The 19,595-nt window shown below is 48.0% G+C and overlaps 1 protein-coding gene across 1 annotated transcript; it reads left to right on the forward strand.

The window, feature by feature from the left end:
* Positions 1 to 17,127: 17,127 nt before the first annotated feature.
* On the forward strand, positions 17,128 to 18,102 carry LOC117885593 (olfactory receptor 6B1-like). Its single transcript, XM_034786855.1, has one exon. The coding sequence runs from the start codon at positions 17,128 to 17,130 to the stop codon at positions 18,100 to 18,102; it is 975 nt and encodes a 324-aa protein (XP_034642746.1).
* Positions 18,103 to 19,595: the final 1,493 nt, after the last annotated feature.

The raw sequence follows: 19,595 nt of genomic DNA on the forward strand, positions 1-19,595 counted from the left end.
TGGAAAGAGTCCAGCAGAGGGCAACAAAAATGATTAGGGGGCTTGAGCACATGACTTATGAGGAGAGGCTGAGGGAACTGGGATTGTTTAGTCTGCAGAAGAGAAGAATGAGGGGGGATTTGATAGCTGCTTTCAGCTACCTGAAAGGGGGTTCCAAAGAGGATGGATCTAGACTGTTCTCAGTGGTAGCAGATGACAGAACTAGGAGTAAGGGTCTCAAGTTGCAGTGGGGAAGTTTTAGGTTGGATATTAGGAAAAAAACTTTGTCACAAGGAGGGTGGTGAAGCACTGGAATGGGTTACCTAGAGAGGTGGTGGAATCTCCTTCCTTAGAGGTTTTTAAGGTCAGGCTTGACAAAGCCCTGGCTGGGATGATTTAGTTGGGGATTGGTCCTGCTTTGAGCAGGGGGTTGGACTAGATGACATCCTGAGGTCCCTTCCAACTCTGGTATTCTATGATTCTAAGATGAGTCCATGAAGCTGGGCATTCCAGGGAGCCTGATGGCCCAGACAGACTGCCAGCCAGGGAATGGGGACCCCTGAGACTTGGGGCTTCTTAGGAGCATGGAGATATGGGATTCCTGAGTGCATTGCACCTGGGAATCAGGGAGCCATCCAGTCGGGCTGCTAGGGAGCCTAGGAGACTGGTAAGCATGCCAGCCACGGAATGAGGCGAACTGGGACCTGCAAAGCCTGGGGACCATCACAGCCTCCTGACTGACTAATCAGCAAGGAAACAGTTAACTATGGCAACATCTATATCACTCTGGCCTTGGCTACACTTACCCGCTAGTTCGACAGCTGGAAATCGAACTTCTGGGTTCGACTTATCGCGTCTAGTCTGGACGCGATAAGTCGAACCCGGAAGTGCTCGCCGTCGACTGCGGTACTCCAGCTCGCCGAGAGGAGTACCGCGGAGTCGACGGGGGAGCCTGCCTGCCGCGTGTGGACCAAGGTAAGTTCGAACTAATTCGAACTAAGGTACTTCGAACTTCAGCTACGTTATTCACGTAGCTGAAGTTGCGTACCTTAGTTCGAATTAGGGGGGTAGTGTAGACCTGGCCTCTGTTATGTCAGGGTGCGGCTAAGCTGTGGATCACACTCCTTTTCCATAGTTAATGCCAAAAACCCAGAATCAACTCTCCTTACAGATCTGGGAGAATAATCCAGGAGTCCTGATTCCCTTTTATCCCTTGAACTAATCGCTAGACCCCACTTCTCTCTCTGAGTCAGAAATTGATTCCAAAAGTCTTGACCCCCCCTCCTGCCTCCCAATCTAACCACTAGACCTATTTGTCATTCCTATTCCAGAGAAAGAAATTGACCCTGATGTTCAGTTACCTGCTCTAAACATATGATCTCTTTAGGGGGTGAACATCAGTGCAAGCCAGAGGCTGCCAGAAGAAGAGTAGATATATTGACAAATCAGAAAGAGTTTCTTATCCCTTAGCATTACATCACAGAGATTTTTTTTTTTAACATACAACCCTCCAGCATACAAGGTCTTTATGCATAAAAGGGGGAAAGCTACTGTGTAAAATTCCATGAGTCACCAATAAATCCTGGCCATGAACCAACTATTAATTATTATTATTCTACCAGAACTCCTGGAGAGAATCACAGGCAAAAAAATGGTTGGCTTTAAAGGCTGAAACCATTCCCTTCAGGGTCCTAATTTGTCTATGGCCAATATTCGAAGTCTCAAAGGACAGTGAAGAAAATCAGGATTAGAGAAGGCAGTAGTGCAGTTCTGTGCATGGGGAGAGAATTCCTCCACTGATCCATCAAGAAGCTCTGGCTAATGAGGAAGTGCTGAGTGTTCCGGCACACTGTCCCACCAACCTTCCTCAACCCTGCCTAGGGGAGCCTGCCTCCGTGTGTCCCAAGCTAGTTCAATCTCCATGATCCTTCAGGGTGAAACACACTCAAGGCCTAGGAACCACACAAGGCCTTTTCAGGTTTATGCTGGGATTTTTCAAGCAGTCTGAGGGAGATGGGTGTTACACTAGTATGAATTTCAAATGTAGCCCTTGTCCTCTATGATGCATTTGCTGAAGGGCTGTAAATTTGCTCCAAGGCTGTTGGTGAATCTGCCTTAGATATGAACATCCAGGGGTGGCCCATCCATACAGGCAAATTAGAGGTCACCAAGGGTGCCAAGTTAAATGGGGCACCAAATTCGAGGAAAAAATCAAATTAAAAACAAAAGAAAAAATGAAAAAAAATACAAATAAAATAATGAAGATATCATTTCAATTCCCATGCGTGTACAGAGGGAATATGAATTATAATTCATTTCTCTACATTTCTGAGAATGTATTAATATGTCAAATATTTTATTTACTGCAAAAATAAATATTTTAGTGATTTTTTTTTTTACAATTTGTGACGTAGGGTCAAGATGACCCACTCCACAATTTTGATAAGCAATAACTCAGCCACAATGAAACACATCTGCCAGTGACAAGAACTGCAATGCTAGTGACACCTAACTCCAATATACTTCAAGGTCGCATAACCAGAAATTCATGTAGAGCAGAGATATCGTAAGTTGATACATGTCAAATGGTCATTTTAACACATGTCACAAGTGAATACTGTACAAAATTGTGGTTTTGGTTCTAAAGAATAAATTCTTTCAGCATTATAAATCCAAAATGTGATTATCTTTAAGCATTATTAAACCTTAGCATTATTATCAGGCTGTATAATTATGGACTTTTCTTTATTATAATTGGTTCACATGTAATAAATAAGATCCATAAAAGAAAAGTAACAGCGTTAATGCTTAATAGACTAGGAAAGTGATGACATCACACTCCAAGTGGGTAACCGTGAGGAAGGGGATTACTTTCCAAGCAACCGATGTCGGGTTATAACATTGGAAAAGGTCATTTTGTTTCCATGTAAACGCTGAAACTAACTGTTTTAATAGGTAAGTGAGTGTATGTTACTAATTATTGAACCTTTAAGCAGTGAAAAGACATGTTGGGATGGCTGCAATGTGGTTTAAATCGCCAACCATGTGGTGTGTCAGCCATCCTTAACACTATAATGCTTGCAGTTGGGAGCACAGTACATAACAATATTCAAATGCCCCATGGCAGAAAGAGGAAAAATAAAATTCTCAGGAGCTGAGTATTGTAAATGAAAAGCTGAGAATGAAAAGGGCCAAGCAAAACAGCAGGGATCCTTCCTGAAATATCTTCTCTTTAATCCAAATAAAGATGGGTGCAGTTCACAGCATCCAGATGAAGGAATTTTACTTGGAGAGGAGGTTAGCTCACATCTGCATGGAAGTATATTTGGAACATCAGGATGAAGGTATATTACTTAGAGATGAGGGTAGCTCACATCCACAAAAAAGCAGTTTGGAAACTCAAGATGATGAAACTTACTTCTAGATGAAGACAGCACACAGCATCAGACTGGTATGGAAGTGGAGAAAATTTATTCACTTTCAGCAACATGCAGAAATTGAAGTAAATGAAATAAAAAGAAGAAAAGATGAGGAAGTTACAAACAAGTTACAGTATGGGGACTCAGCTTCATGGCCCAGATGTGATGACAGGGTGCAGCAAATTCTCATGGAAAATGGACCCAAACAAGTTCATGAATTTCCCTTCCCTAAAGATGGAAATAAAAGAAAATTCTCTACTCAGCATTATAAGAGGAAACAGTAATGGGGAAGAAATTCATCAAAACTGGTTACAATATTCAGTGTCGAAGGACTCTGTGTTTTGCTTTTGCTACAAGTTGTTTAGAAATCAAGCAATTAGTACATCACTGACTGAAATTGGTTCGAAGGACTGGAAAAACATATCTTCAATTCTCTCTTCACATGAAAAGTACAGAACATTTGGAATGTTTTCAAAATTGGAAAGAACTTGAATTACGATTGAAAAAAAGAAAAACTATCAATGAAGAAAATGTATGTGTGATCAAGGGAAAAAAAAGAATATTCGCAACAAATATTAGAGCCTCTGATTGCTTCAGTGAGAGTTCTCGGTGGGCAAAATCTAGCATTCTGTGGCTGTGGTAGAAATGAAAAATTATACACTCCAGGTAATGGAAACTTTTTAATATTTGTTGAATACCTAGCTTTGTTTGATCCAGTCATGAAGGAGCATCTATGTAAATGTTATCAACTGATCATGAAACACAGATTCATTACTTAGGAAAAAATATGCAGAATGAACTGATTCAAATACTATCAAATGCCATTAAAAAGAAATTCGTAGAAGCTGCCCATTCTGCAAAATACTTTTCAATAATACTCAACTGTACACCAGATATGAGTCATGTTGAACAAATGACGATCATTCATTTTGTGGATATGGAAAAGTCTGCAAATAAAGATAATGTTGAAGTGCTCATAAAGGCACATTTTTGGGGTTTCATACCACGGAAGGAGACGACTGGAGCATTGAAACTATTCTACAAGAGCTTAAAACAATGTCATTATCTGTTGAAAACTTACATGGCCAAGGCTATGATAATGGGAGTAGTATGAAGGGTAAAGACAATGGTGTGCAAAGGAGAATGATGGAAATCAATTCTAGGGGCTTTTTCATTGCTTGCGGTTCCTCTGCTGCTGCTGGATGCTGTTTGGAAGCACGCAGTTTCTTTGACATGGTGCAAGGTGTTTATGTGTTTTTCTCAGGCTCAACACGCCATTGGGAGATTCTGACTCGCCATGTGACTTCTAACTATAAAACCACTTAGACAGACAAGATGGGAGAGTCACATTGAGGCTTTGAAGCCTCTTCGCTAGGAACTTGGAAACATTTATGATGTCATAATTGACATTTCTGATGATACTACCTTTACTGGATCATCTGGCAATATGGCACATTCAGATGCAGAAGCTCTTGCAAATGGCCTTTCCAAGTTCAAATCATTTAATGGTATAATATCCTTGTTGAGATTAACCTCACTAGTAAGCAGCTTCAGGAAAATGACTTGAACATACATTTTGCTATTCAAAAACTGCAGCAAACTAAAAATATTCTGGAGGAATTTGGAAGTGATGAAGGGTTCGAAAGAACATTGGTAGATTCTCTCGAGCTTGCTGAAGAAAGAGACTTTCTGACAGAATTTGAACCAGAGCCAGTTTGCATTCAGCAAAAGAAACAGCAGTTTTCGTATGAAGGACGAGACACACCCATTCAGAACCCAAAACAAAGGTTGAAAATGAATTTCTGCTTCGCAGTTCTTGATACTGCTATTCACTCGGTTGATAAAAGATTTCAACAGATGCAGCAGCTAGAGTAAGTATTTGGCTTTCTATATGATATCCCCACTTGCAAAAGAAAACAGCAAAACAGATAAGAAAATTTTGTATAAAACTGGAGTCGGCATTGACTCATGAAAATTCAAAAGACATTGATGTTACAGATTTGTGTAGTGAGCTTCAGGCTTTTCAAGATGACTTAAGAAACATTCAACTCCTGAATAAGTATAGAAGTTTGTTTGTGAAAATAAACTCAGACAGTTTTCCAAACATTTTTATAGCTCTATGTATTCTTTTAACTTTGCCAGTTTCCTTAGCTAGTGGGGAAGGTAGCTTCTCAAAGTTAAAGTTGATAAAAACATACCCGCATTCAACAATGGTGCAAGAGAGTTGTTGGACTTGCCACAATGTCAATAGAGCATGAAATAGCTGGAAAACTGGACCTAAAAGAAATAGTGACTGAATTTTCAAAACTTAAAGCAAGAAAAGTCATTTTTTAAGAGCACAGAGTGTTTTTTATTCAGAGTGTTTTGTAAATTCAGGTTAAAGTTCATTGAAGAGTTTTCTTATTTCTTTCTATATTGGATGTGGCGGTAATGGCAGTTAAAGCAGGATAGCATAATGGATGGTTTGGGATTTGTAATAGTAAAAATAATTAACATTTTTAATGCATTTTTATTTGAAATTGGACTGAAATATCATCTAGCTATGTAGACGTCCGGGATGGGGCTCGTCCCTCGCAGGGGCGACTGGGAGCCAGACCGCCTCACTAGACGAGGCTGGGGAACAGATCAGTCTCGCAGGTCCAAGCCCTAAGTCGGGGCGGGGCCGCAAGCAACCAGTAGTCCCGGGCTCAGGCCCTCAGGCAGGGACTGAGCAAATAAACAGTAGTTCAGGGCTCAGGCCCTCAGGGAGGGGCTGAGCACACAAACAATAGGTCAGGGGCTCAGGCCCTCAGGCAGGGGCTGAGCACACAAACAATAGGTCAGGGGCTCAGGCCCTCAGGCAGGGGCTGAACAAACAAACAGCAGTTCAGGGGCTCAGGCCCTCAGGCAGGGGCTGAGCAAACAAACAGCAGTTCAGGGGCTCAGGATTAGCTTGAGGGTAGGGGAGGAGGAGGAGAGACTGCCACCCAGGGTGGGGTGGAAGGGGGGAACACAGGCCCACTGTAGAGGAGTCCAGACTCACCCCTGCGGTGCCTCCTGCTGGTCATCCAGGGAATTAGCTTACCAGCCTCTGGAGCGCCCTCTGCAGGCCAGTGATCTGCCTTTCCTCTTCTCTGGCCCCCATGTCCCTCCCAGAACCCTGGTGCCCCTTGCTCTGGGTGCTGCCCCCTGGCAATACCCATACATATGCTAGGTCTCCCCTCCCAGGGAAACCCCCACCCACTAACCCCACCTCACCTCAGGATAAGGCCACTGCCAGTCACCATCTAACACCCACTCTCTGGGGCAGACTGCAGTATAGGCCACTCATCATCGGCAAGGAGGGTTTGGACCTGGTGCGTTGGCCTAGCCCTGGGTTGCCCTCTGCTACCCCAAGTACCCCTTGGCCTATTACCAGGCTGCAGCCTGGGGCTATCCAGGCTGGAGCTACCCAGCTCCTCAGCCTTTCCCCAGCCCTGCCCCACCCAGGTACCCTGTCTAGTTCCCTGCAGTCAGGCCCTTCTCTCTCTGCACTCAGAGAAAGACTCTTGAGCTCCTAGCTCCCAGCCTTCTTATACAGGCCAGCTGGGGCCTGATTGGGGCATGGCCCAGCTGTGGCTACTTCCCCAATCAGCCCAGTAGCTTTTCCCTTTGCCCCCGCCCTCTGCCAGGGCTGTTTTAAACCCCTCAGGCAGGAGCGGGGTAGCCACCCCGCTACACTCACCCACTCTACTGTGCTCCAGCCTGGGGCCCTGTCAGCAGCAATCCGTCTGCTGCTGGGTCAGTGGGGATCCTGACCGCAACACACTGACATGGGTTTGGGGTCTGCTATCTCCAGGCCACTTCCCATCTCCTCCTCCATGGGTACCTGCACGTCCTTAGCCTCGTCCACCATGTCCCAGATCATGGGCTCCTCAGGGCAGCGAGCGCTTGGTAGGTTGGGCGGCTCCTCCAGACCCTCTGTGATGGGAAATTCAATCTGCTCCTCAGGATACCGGGCTCGGGGCAGGCTCGGCCAGTCCTCCTCAGGATACCGGGCTCGGGGCGGGCTCGGCCAGTCGTCCGCAGGGGCGACTGGGAGCCAGGCTGTCTCACTACACGCCGCCCCCCCCCCCAGGCTGGATCCCGAGTAATGGGGCCCGACCCTTCCATACCCCCGAGGCAGGAAAGGAAGTCGGCGTTCGCGTGGTCCTTCCTGGCCCGATGGCGAACGGTGAAGGCATAGGGCTGCAGCGCCAAGTACCACCACTGCAGCCACATATTATGGTCCTTCATGCGGGCCAACTACTGGAGGGCAGAGTGGTCAGTGACCAAGATGAATGGGGCTCCTAGGAGGGCGGCTTTCAAATTCTCTCATGCCTGGGCCCCAGCCTGTTTAAGATGCTCCTGGAACTGGAGCATGCATTTTAAGATGCCCTGGGCTGGTGATGGGGTTTTCTCCCAAGTTTCCCTCATTAGGTATAATAGGCCCCAGGGTCGATGGCCGTACAGCAGTTCGAATGGCAAGAACTTAGTTGACGACTGGGGAACTTCCCAGACCGCCAGGAGCAAGGGTGGGAGTAGCTGGTCCCATTGGTGAAGGTCCTCCTGGGGGAATTTACGGAGCATATCTTTTAGGGTCCAGTTGAACCTTTCGACCAGTCCATCAGTCTGGGGATGATAGACCGACGTTCGCAGTTGCTTGATCCCCAGAAGCTCACACACCTGCCGGAGCAGTCGCAAAGTAAATTTAGTCCCCTGATCCGTAAGGATCTCGCGGGGCAGGCCGACCCGGGCAAAAACCTTCACCAGTTCATTGGTGTGATGGGCTGTGATGTTCCGGAGGGGAATTGCCTCGGGGAACCGGGTGACATAGTCCAACATCACTAAGATGTACTGAAATCCCGCACTGCTCTTGGGAAGAGGCCCCACCAGATCCATGGCTATGCGCTCAAAGGGGGTCTCGATTAAAGGCATCGGGACCAACGGGGCCTTGGGAGTCCTCGCCGGGGCAGCCAACTGGCAATCTGGACAGGAATTACAGTAATTCTTTACCTCCTGGTACACCCCCGGCCAGAAGAAGCATCCCAGGATCCGGGCCAGAGTCTTCTCACGACCAAGGTGTCCCGCCGCGGGGATGTCGTGGGCCAGCTGCATGACGGCCCGCCGATGACAGCAGGGAACAAGGAGTTGGGTCCGGGTCTCCCCCGTGTGGTGGTCCCGTTTGACGCGATACAGGCGCTCCTGCCACAACTCAAAGTGAGGCCACTGGGCCGCTCGACCAGGATCGAGTACAGTCCCATCCACAGTGGCCAGTTGTTCGTATGCCCACTGGAGTGTGGGGTCAGCGCGTTGATCCCGGCAAAAGTCCGTGGGGGTGGAGGGACCGTCCTCTGGTTCCGCCGCCGAGCTGGGAGGCTTGGGGTTTTCCCTCTCCTCTCCCTCGCTCTCTGGGGCCTCCCCTTCCAAGGCTGGCGTGACCCGCGGGCTGCCCCCGGCGTGGCGACAGAGGACTGCGGGAAACTCGGGCCAGACTCGACCCAGGATCACGGGGTATGCCAGTCGCGGAGCGAGGCCCAGCACCATCAGCTGGATGACTCCCTCAATTGTCAGTTGGGCCTGGGCACTCCGGTAGGGCCGTACGTCCCCGTGGATGCACTGCAGCCGAATCTCTCCCAGCCAGGCATCAGCCTGGGGACCTAAGTGTTGGCGGACTAGCGTCTGTCCGCAGCCCAAATCAAGGAGGGCCACCGTCGGGTATCCCTCAATAACCACGGGTACGGTGATCTTAGCAGCTTGTGAAGGGCAGGCACGAGCTTCCCCTGAGCAGACCTGGCCAAAGGTACATTCCAGCCCCGGGCAATCCCGCTGGAAATGGCCGTACTCCCCGCAGGAGAAACAGGGGCCCAGAGTGGCTTGCCCCGCCCGTAGCCGCGTCCCGGGGTTGCCCCCAGGAGGACCCCGGTGGTCTCGGCGCGCCACGGGAGCTGGGGTCCGAGCGGATCACCCGGGTGCCCCCGGGGCATGTGTCCCAGCCTCAGCCCCCCGGGAGGAACCCCATAAGTTCACCCAGACTGGTGCCCCCCCTTTTCTCGGGGTTAGGGTGCTCCGTCGCTGGTAGTTCAGGGCTCAGGGCCTCAGGCAGGAGCTGAGCAAACAAACAGTAATTCAGGGGCTCAGGATTGGCTTGAGGGTAGGGGAGGAGGAGAGACTGCCACCCGGGGTGGTGTGGCAGGGGGAACACAGGCCCACCCAGTCCACTGTGTTCCAGCCCGGGGCCCTGTCAGCAGCAATCCGTCTGCTGCTGGGTCAGTGGGGATCCTGACCGCAACACACTGACATGGGTTTGGGGTCTGCTATCCCCGGGCCACTTCCCATCTCCTCCTCCATGGGTACCTGCATGTCCTGAACCTCGTCTGCCGTGTCCCAGATCATGGCCTCCTCAGGGCAGCGAGCGCTGGGTAGGTTGGGCAGCTCCTCCGGACCCTCGGTGAGGGGAAGTTCAGTCCGCTCCTCAGGATACCGGGCTCGGGGCAGGCTCGGCCAGTCCTCCTCGGGATACCGGGCTCAGGGCAGGCTTGGCCCAGCAGGAGCTCGGGCACCAGCGTCTGTCCTCTCCCACGGTCGGACGGCAACTGAGCACTGGGACCGGGCCTTTATACTTCCTGTCCCGACCCTTGACTTCTGGGGAGCAGGGACAGGCGGTGGTGACTCCGCCCACTCTGGCGGCTGTTCTGGCTCGTCCCTCGCAGGGGTGACTGGGAGCCAGGCCGCCTCACTACAAGCTGTCATGTACAAATCTATTCTGAAAATTTCGTGTCTCTATTTTATCTGATCTCAAAAACATCAGTTGGACAGAGGGACAGACAAACCAAATAAGCCTCTGGTTTAAAAAAAAAAATAAAAAAAAGGGGTAAAATTTTTCCCAGTTTACCAAAAACCTGAGCCTAGATCTGCCCTTGGGGTTGGGGTTGGGGGGGGGGGGCGGGGGCTCTGGTTGCATGNAATATTTGTCGTGGGTGACCAAGAACCGGGGGGGTGGTTGGGGGGGGGGGGGGGGGGGGGGGGGGGGGGGGGGGGGCTCTGATTGCATGGTTCGCCTAGGGTGCCAGTTGCTGGCAGCTAGTCTAGGACCGCCCCTGTGGACACTTGTCCACTGAGAGCTGGACTGAGACCCACTAAACTCATTACATATAAGACACAGAAGCAGCCATGTAAGTGTAACGAACTGGAGTCACGCCTACCATGGGATAGATCTGAATTGGAGACCTAGAAATTCCTGGTGTGAAGAGCTGATATCCCTGAAGAATGCTGTCTTTGGCTTTCAAGAGGTCAGCTACAACCTGAAAGTGTCTGTGAATTTTCCTTACATGCACACCTTGCCAGTGTGCCTGAACTCTGTCCTCTAGGGATGAGAGGGGTCCTACGCATTCTAAGATTTATTCTGAGAGTGCCAGAATGGTGGGGAAATTAGTGCCCAGAGAGATGGTGCAATTGTGGTGAAGTGGGGACCATGTCCCATCACAGAGTGGAATGACATGACTCCCAGCTCCAGCATGATCTAATCTCTTGTCATCACTGGCAGCTATTTCTAAAACCTTTTTGCCTAGAGACCAATTGTATTGGTTATGGAAATTTCAAGATGCAATTATTACATCCTTATTCCATGTCCTACGGGATCTTATTATTGAGAAGCTGAGATAAATTCTCCAGTCTCCGAGGGATCAGGACTTTATTGAAACATACACATCTTAATAATGATGATGTCTTCTGTCAGTGTTTGCACAATGTACAGTAAACCCATATTCTTGATTTTAATCAACAAGTGCAAGTGAGATTGTAATCTGGGTCAGCCCATCTCTGAAGTTTAAAGACAGGTTCTGTATTGCTGAGTCAATTTTATTGTTCAGTGTGCTTAAAAACAGAAATGTAATTGCTAATTGTCCGGGGTGCTCAGAGTCAGAGAGAACCCTGCAGATTTTATCCCAGTGGTCACTGAACAGTACAAAAAGGACCCACCTCTGAGGGTCACTAGCAGACAAGCTTCTCTTTGAGAGGTAAGTGGCTTTCAGAAACAGTTTGGACTTGCCACAGATGGGAAGGTTTACGAGACAGATTGTGGTGTTTTCCTTCTTTATTGTTGCAACCACATGTACATCATCCCGAGCTGTTCTCAGCTAAATGATCTCCAGAATTGAAAGGAAAAATGAGCAATTTATCTCTCTGTCTTTTTATCTCTCTTTCCTTCTCATCTAATCATTCCCTCTAACTTACTCTTATCTATCTAATCTGCAGAATGGTCCCTCATCTCTCTTTCTCTCTGTTTTCTCAAAGGTACTGTGCATCATGTATCTCTAGCAAGCTAAGTAACCTTAAGGAATGACTCTCATCACTCTATTGACTCTGTCTATTAAGGCTGTCATTTTCAAAGACACCTATAGCACTTGAATCTATAGTCTTATCTCTCATCTAACCCAGACTTCAGAGTTTAGGAGATAATAAATTGGCCCAGTTGTGTTCTGGTAATTTAAGAGGGAAGCCAATCTAAATTAGCTCGTAGTGAAATGTAATAGTAGATGAGACAAACTGTGCCTCTTTTGTGATCCTTGGGCCATGTGACAGTGTTTCAACTTGGGCCTATAAAAATGGAGGTGTGACAAAGTGGGAAAATGTCTGTATTATTTTGTAGAAATATTATATATGGTTTAGTTTCCCTGTTCAATTCTACACTGCTGCCTGACTGAACTGTAGAGTCAAATTAAAGGGGCTGTAAAGGGGAGTTTGAAGGATGCCAAGAAGGGTAAAGCAATGACACCTCTAAGTTAGCCTCTTAGGTACCTGTTAGGAGTGTTAGTGATGATTCAGGCCTGTTTGTTCTCCTGAGACAGAATTTTGGCATTTGTTTGCCAGTCTAATTTTTGATATTTTTATATTCTTACTAATATGTGTGAACAAAATACTAAGACTCTCTGTGTTGCTTTTCCCAGCCAGATGGGTTTGTTAGTATAATGAGAAAAGATAAGGGATAGAGTTAAATGTGTTACTGGGCATGGTGGGAGTGTAATATAGGAGCATACACTGGAAGGCTGTCTAACTCTTCTCTCAAGCCAAGGTCAAGCAACAGCTAGGAGGGGCAAAGGGGATGGGGAGGGGAGGCATAAGAAACACTAAAAACCAAAGAAATGCCGGTCCCTGACCGAAGCACAACCTCACTCCTTACCCCTCCCATGGGATACAAAAGAGGTATGAAGGCCCTGGACTCATGACTCTCCAAAACATAACATAACCATCAGTTATAAGGCGTGGGACCAGGGGCATGCACTGCTGGTATATTTGGGCCTTCTAAGAAGGAAGAAGAGGGGGAACAGGGACATGGGTAAAGACTCTGCGGTGTCAGAGCTATGAATATCCTTGCTTGAAATTAACCCTAATAAATATTTCATTGCCTGCACTTGGGACTTCTGGTCTTCTACGTTCTGTCTGTGTGACAGGAACTGGAGAGGGGGGAGTTGAAGGGAAAGCCCCCACTGTCACAGGGTCCTCACAGGTTTCCACTCTCTCATGCCTGTGCCCTGTGTTGGGTGGTTAAAATAAATAGTCCCCACGCTTTTTTCGGTGCTTCACCCTTGTGTCTTTATTTACAGCCAGACCCTCCCCAGGGCTCCTCCTGGCCCATGAGGCTCTTTTCCCCTGGTGAGGAGACAGAGATGTAACCCTCCTATCACCTCCCAGGCTAGCCTCCTGACTGAGCTTTTCTCTGGGCTTTTATAGCCCTCCCCCTCCTCAGCCCAGCTGTCGCTTCTTAACTCAACTCATAGCAGTGAACCAGCCCTCCTTAAAGCCTGCAGCTGGGCTCTCTGCAGACAGCCTGGGCCCCCGCCCCTGGCCTCCCTACCAGAAAGCAGGGCTTAGCCAGCATTTTAGCAGGGCATTCCAGGGGTTTACCCTTGCCCTGCCACACATCTCCCCCCTTCAAGAAGCCGCCAGGCTCCACCTGTCCCTGCCCCTCTTCAGCCGGACAAATCCACCCCTCAGAGGGAGCTCCTTTGATTTTTCAGAGGGAATTTTAAAATAATTTTTATTTTATGTTGGTCAAAAGTCAATGAAAAAAAAAGTCAGCTTTTGAAAGTGTTTCGTTTTCAATAAATATTTTGGAGGGTTAGTAAATATTTTCATTTCCTATGAAAAATCTGTTTTCAATTTTAAAAAGCCACAGCCATTTCTGATTTAAAAAACAATTAGGTTTTTGTTTTCAACATTCAGTTTTGGAAAAAATGTTATGTGGCAGAGAGAAGAGTATCAAGAATGATGAGGTTTTTATTTCTTATGTTGTTGTGGCTATTAAAAATGAAGATTTCATCCAAAAGCACCATTTTCAAACAGATAAATAATGTGCCATGACATCATATAATTTCAGATAAAGCACCTATTCCTGTGATTTGCTGAGAGCTTCCCTAGATCTTAACACATTTGAGTATCTTTGTATTGTAGACAGGCTAGGATTTTCAAGGGCATCTACAGGAGTTATGTACCTAACTCCCATTGAATTTCGATGGCATTTGAGCACTTAATTCCCTTAGGCTACTTGAAAATCTGAGCGTTAGAAGTTGTCACTTTTGTCACCTCTGTAGCCCCTCCTTCCCTAGGTGTGGCTGGTGTTGCCTCACTGTTGCTTGCTGTTGGGTGTGTTTTTTTCCCTCTCTTGTCTTCAGATGGATTGGGTCCTGAATTATTTTTTGTGGTGCCTGGGGCTTCCACAACACTGTGCCCCCTGCTGGCAAAGTGTATAAAAGCCCTACATGAGAAACACTAAAGTACTGCAACAAACCCCACCAAAGAAATGTCACAGCCCCCAAAATACCAATATATCAAAGAGGGACTTTATTGGAAGCAAGAGAACAGAATCTGTGGAAGGAATGGGTTAGGGTTAACTAATAAGCACTAAACTTAAAAAAGTCAACCAATTCCCCGTTCATTGTATAGGAAGCTTGGGCACGGAACTCAGACTTTGTGAACCCCAGTGAGTTTCTGGATATCTAAAAGTTTTGTGTCGTGCCACGACTAAGTTTCTTTGTGAATCTAGCCCCAGGTTTCTTGACTTTCCGTCCCTTGCTCTTAACAGCTCCAGAGGTGATCCCAGCAATTACAGGCCAGTAAGCCTAACTTCAGTACAGGGAAAATTGGTTGAAACTATAGTAAAGAACAGAATTATCAGACATATAGATGAACACAATTTGTTGGGGGAAGAGTCAACATGTTTTTTGTAAAAGGAAATCATGCCTCACCAATCTGCTAGAATTATTTGAGGCAGGGCTGACATTAGGGAAAATGGCACCTGGGCAAACTTGCATTTTGGTGCCACTGGCCCCTGTGGGCGTGGCACCCCCTGTTGCCCCAGGCACCCGTGTGCTCCCCAGGCTCCCCGACCTCCCTTCCGCCCTAACCTCTGCACAGTGTCCCCTTCATCTCTAATGCCTACTTCCCCCCTGCACCCCTAATCCCTATGCCCGCTTCACTAAAAACCCCTGCCCCCCTCCTACACCCCAACACCTGCACCCTCCTTTGCCCCTAACCCCTGCATCCCCCTCCTTCATCCACGGGGGGAAATTGAGCTGGATGCACAAAGCAGCTGGCATTGCTGCTCGCTCCCCCGCTAGACTGCTGCTCCTCTGCACCCCGGAGCCCTAGGGGGCTGTGAGAAGGGGAGCAAGGAGCAATGTCAGGGCTTCCTGAATCCAGGTCACTTTCCCTGTGGGCTGTGTAAGAGGAGGGCAGGAGAGCAGCAGCTCCTGATGCCTCAGCACAGCTGTCATGCCAAAGAAGGGGCTCGGATACACTCAATGAAGCCACACCAGGCGTATAAGTATAACTGGTTTTATTGCCAAAGTTACGCAAAGTATAATCAGCTTCCCAGCCTTCACGCGTTATTAAATATGTGCTTTCCAGCAACCAAGCAGGCAAGCAAGAATCAATGCTTATATCCCTTCTGCTACAGACAGTCCCGGAGCCTCCAACCTTGTTCCTGAGGGTTCGTAGCAGGCGCTGCTCCAGCGTGGGGAGTTCCTGGGCACCTACAAGGCCAGGGACCGCAGGTTAGACTGTTCGTCGAAAGAAATTCTCATACCCATTTTTATTATCATCTCTTTCTCGCGGGGCGTATACATCCACAAGCAGGCTCCGGCAGGAAACACTACTGCTTTCTATTCCCACACTTAACACTCTCAGGCCCTCCTTATCTCTTCCCTTGTTTATCCAGTCGGAGTTGCTGCAAGCCAGCCCCGCCGGTCAAAGCCAGTTCACTACTAACTCCACCCGAGACATCCTGTAATAACAGGCAAAGGTAACTTGCGGTCAGCCCCAACAACAGCCCAGGTGGGGAAGTGACCTGGATGCAGTGAGCCCTGCTGTGTGTGTTGGGGGGACTGTGTGAAGGAGCGTGTGTGTGTGTTGAGGGGAGTGTGTGTGTGCCTGAGAGAGTGAGTGTGCTGTCTCTTTAAGAAAGCACTCAGGGTCAGGAGCCTGAACTAGGCTTGTTCAGACACAAGCAGCTGCCAGCAGCTCTGGACCCAGAAGGCAGCAGCACACACAGATCCCCCCCCCCCCATCCTGTCACCCCAGCTCCGTGGAAATCGGGTACATGGGTTTGGGGGAGGAGGTCACCCCACCATCAACTCCTTGCCCCCCCCACAGAGCAGACAGGAGGATACTCCCAGTCCAGAGTGGTCAGGGTCGACTCCAGGGATGAACTGACAGGGATGGGGGGATTGGGGGACAGGAACAGCAGCGGCTGCACACGTGGAGCAGGGCGGAGGAGGGGCACCGTGCTCTGGAGGAGTCACAGAGGGCTGGTCGTCCAACTGCCTCTTGCAGCTCGGTCTCTCCCCCGCCCCCAGGCTGCTGCTCCCATACCTACCTGCCATGCTGCCTCCATCAGCCCAGCTGGCTCTCAGCAGCTGGTCAGGTGGGAATCCAAACCCTGCGCATCTGAGATGCATAAACAGGGGACTATCGAGTAGGAATAGAGAAACTATTTTACCTCTGTATTTGGCACTGATGCAACCGCTGCTGTGTCAATTTCTGGTGCTCACAGTTTAAGAAGGATGTTGATAAATTGGAGAGGTTTCAGAGAAGAGCCACAACAATTAAATGGTAAGAAAACCTGCCTTATAGTGATAGACTTAAGGAACTCAATATGTTTAGCTTAAGAAAAAGAAGGTTAAGGGCTGACTTGAATACAGTCTATAAGCATGTACACAGGAAAAATATTTAATAACGGGCTATTCAATCTAGTAGGGAAAAGTATAGCATGATTCAATGGCCAGAAGTTGAAGCTAGACAAATTCAGACTGTAAATAAGGGATAATTTTTAACAATGAGAGTAATTAACCATTGGGACAATTTTCTAAGTCCTGCGGTGGATTCTCCACTACTGACAATTTTAAAATCAAGATTGGATGCTTTTTTCTAAAAAAAAATATGTTCTAGGAATGATTCTGGGGAAGTTGTCTGGCCTGTGCTATAAAGGAGGTCAAACTAAAAGATCAGAATGATTGTTTGTGGCCTTAGAATCTTGGAATCTATAATGGGCATAATACAAAAAGAGAGAGCGATCGAGAGACCCTCAGTCTGTCCACTTACCACAATGGTAACTTCATTTAAAATCTTTCAGAGCAGTAACATTTACATTATATTTCACCATTATTATTATTATTATTATTATTATTATTTCATATTCTTCTTACTCCTTCTCCAATTCTAAACACAGTGAAGGATGGATGCCAGAAACCAGAGTGCTGTTGCCGAATTCATCCTCTTAGGGTTCGATAGCCTACAAAGATGGCAGGCCTTTCTTTTCTTTACCTTCTTCCTCCTTGCTTATGCCTTGACCATAATGGCCAATGCCACCATCATCGCCACGGTGTGGAAGGACAGCCGCCTTCACACACCCATGTACTTCTTCCTAAGCAACTTCTCTTTCATGGAGATCTGGTACACCACAGTCACCGTGCCCAAGATGCTGTCCAGCTTCATGGTGGAGAGGACCACCATATCTGTGTCGGGCTGCATCATCCAATTCTACGTCTTCTTCTGCTTGGGAACCACAGAGTGCATGTTCATGGGTGTGATGGCTTATGATCGCTACATTGCCATCTGCTACCCCCTGCGCTACAGCACCCTGATGAACAAAAAGGTCTGCACGCAGCTGGCTGTTGGTTCTTGGGTGAGTGGTTTCATTGGCCATTTGCCCCTCACCATCTCTACCACTCAGTTCTTCTTCTGCGGCCCCAACAAGATCAACCACTTCTACTGTGACCTGGCACCAGTGCTGAACCTCTCATGCACAGACACCTCAGTCAGTGAGAGGATATTCTTCACCTTCGCCTGGGTCATCATCCTCTGCTCCTTCCTGCTCACTATGATGTCCTATTGCTACATCATCTCCACCATCTGCAGGATGCCCTCCACCACTGGCAGACAACGGGCCTTTTCCACCTGCGCCTCCCACCTCACTGTGGTCACCATTTTCTACAGCACTGTCACCTTCATGTATGTCCGGCCCACGGTGCGCTACACCTTCCAGGCAGACAAGGTGGTCTCCATCTTCTACTGTGTAGTCACCCCGCTCCTCAACCCTGTCATCTACAACCTGAGGAACAAGGAAATGAAGGAAGCGCTGAGGAGGGTGCTGTGCAGCAGAAGAATGATGAATTGGAAGAAGGTTGGACTCATTAACTGGGATAGTTAGGAGAAAAGGAGGGGGATTCTGGGGGGCTTCAGTGTTAGCCTCTCCTGTCCACCAAGGTCAACGGTTTAAATGATGATGGAAGCTATTGGTTAGCAATTGATGCTAGGGTTCTATTCCCATTTCTGCATTGCAGTTAGAGAAAGAAATAAGTGTGTGTGCGGGGGGAGGTCAGGACTTCTGCATTCTATTCACAGCTCTTGGAGAATTGTGGGGTTTAATGGGTTAGACTGGAGGGCGGGGGGCAGGGAGTCAGGACTCTGGGTTTTATCCCTGGCTCTTTCAGAGGAGTGTGGTCTAGTGGTCTAGTGGGTTAAAGCAGGTGAGGGCTGGGAGGTAGGGCTCCTGGGCTGTACACCTAGTTATGGGAGAGGAGTGTGTCATATTAGCAGAGGCTCAGTTTCAGGATTCATGGAGTCTATTACTTGCTCTGCTCCTGACCCCCTGTGTGACATGAAGCAAGGTAACAGGCCTCACTCACTATTGTGAAGCACACTTTTTTGAAAGAAAATAAGTCTATTAAGTGGTTTGTTGGCTGAGCAAAGTGAGGCCCTAAATTCAACCTGATGGTATTTCTCTGTTTGTTTCTCTGCAATATGGTAATGTTTGAATGCCCAGTCCACATTTTCATGGATTGTTCTAGGCACCAGTGGGCAGAACCCTATTAATTTGGGGGAACCAAAAGAGGGAATGGGGGACACAGAGTGACCCTGCCATCTGGTTAACAGGGCCAGATTTTCACAGGTATTTATATGCCTACAGATGCAGATAGGTGCCTAGTGGGATTTTCAAACAGGACTAAGCAGGTGAGGTTCCTAACTCCCATGCAGATCACACCAACTCCCTCTCTGTACTCCATACCCAAGCATACAAACAAACACACATACATCCACACACATCTCATGTACCTAAACACCCACACAACTCTGTGTCAGATATCCCAACATCCCTAACACTCCACAGATATCCAGCACACACCTCCAGCCAACACCCCCACACACATCCAAACGTGAATATGAGCAAACACATACCTCACAGTTACATTCCCACACATTAACATTGCAATGCTTCCACCCATTCCAACTCTCCCCTCACAGCCCCATCACCCTGACATAACTTGAGCCAATATATACCTGTACCCCATATGCACACACATATAGTCACCTCATATATATAATCATGCCATCCCCTATCAAAACCACCCCACACTCCATATATAACCCCATCCCTTGCAGTTACACCCACACATTGGACACCCACATCTTCAGATGCTACACACCAGCCCAACAAAGACCCTAACTTCACACACAAAGACGTCCCACTTCTCTTCGAAATTCACACCCCCACTAAGAAGTTCATCTTCCAATATACTCCACCCCCACATATATCTCACTTTCTCTTTCTCTCTCTCTCACACACACACACACTCACTCTTCAGCAATACTCCATCTTACACCTCTCAATACACTGAACCTTCTCCACAGAAATCCATTGTA

This window comes from Trachemys scripta, chromosome 12, assembly GCF_013100865.1.
Source record: "Trachemys scripta elegans isolate TJP31775 chromosome 12, CAS_Tse_1.0, whole genome shotgun sequence".
Classification (NCBI taxonomy): domain Eukaryota; kingdom Metazoa; phylum Chordata; order Testudines; family Emydidae; genus Trachemys; species Trachemys scripta.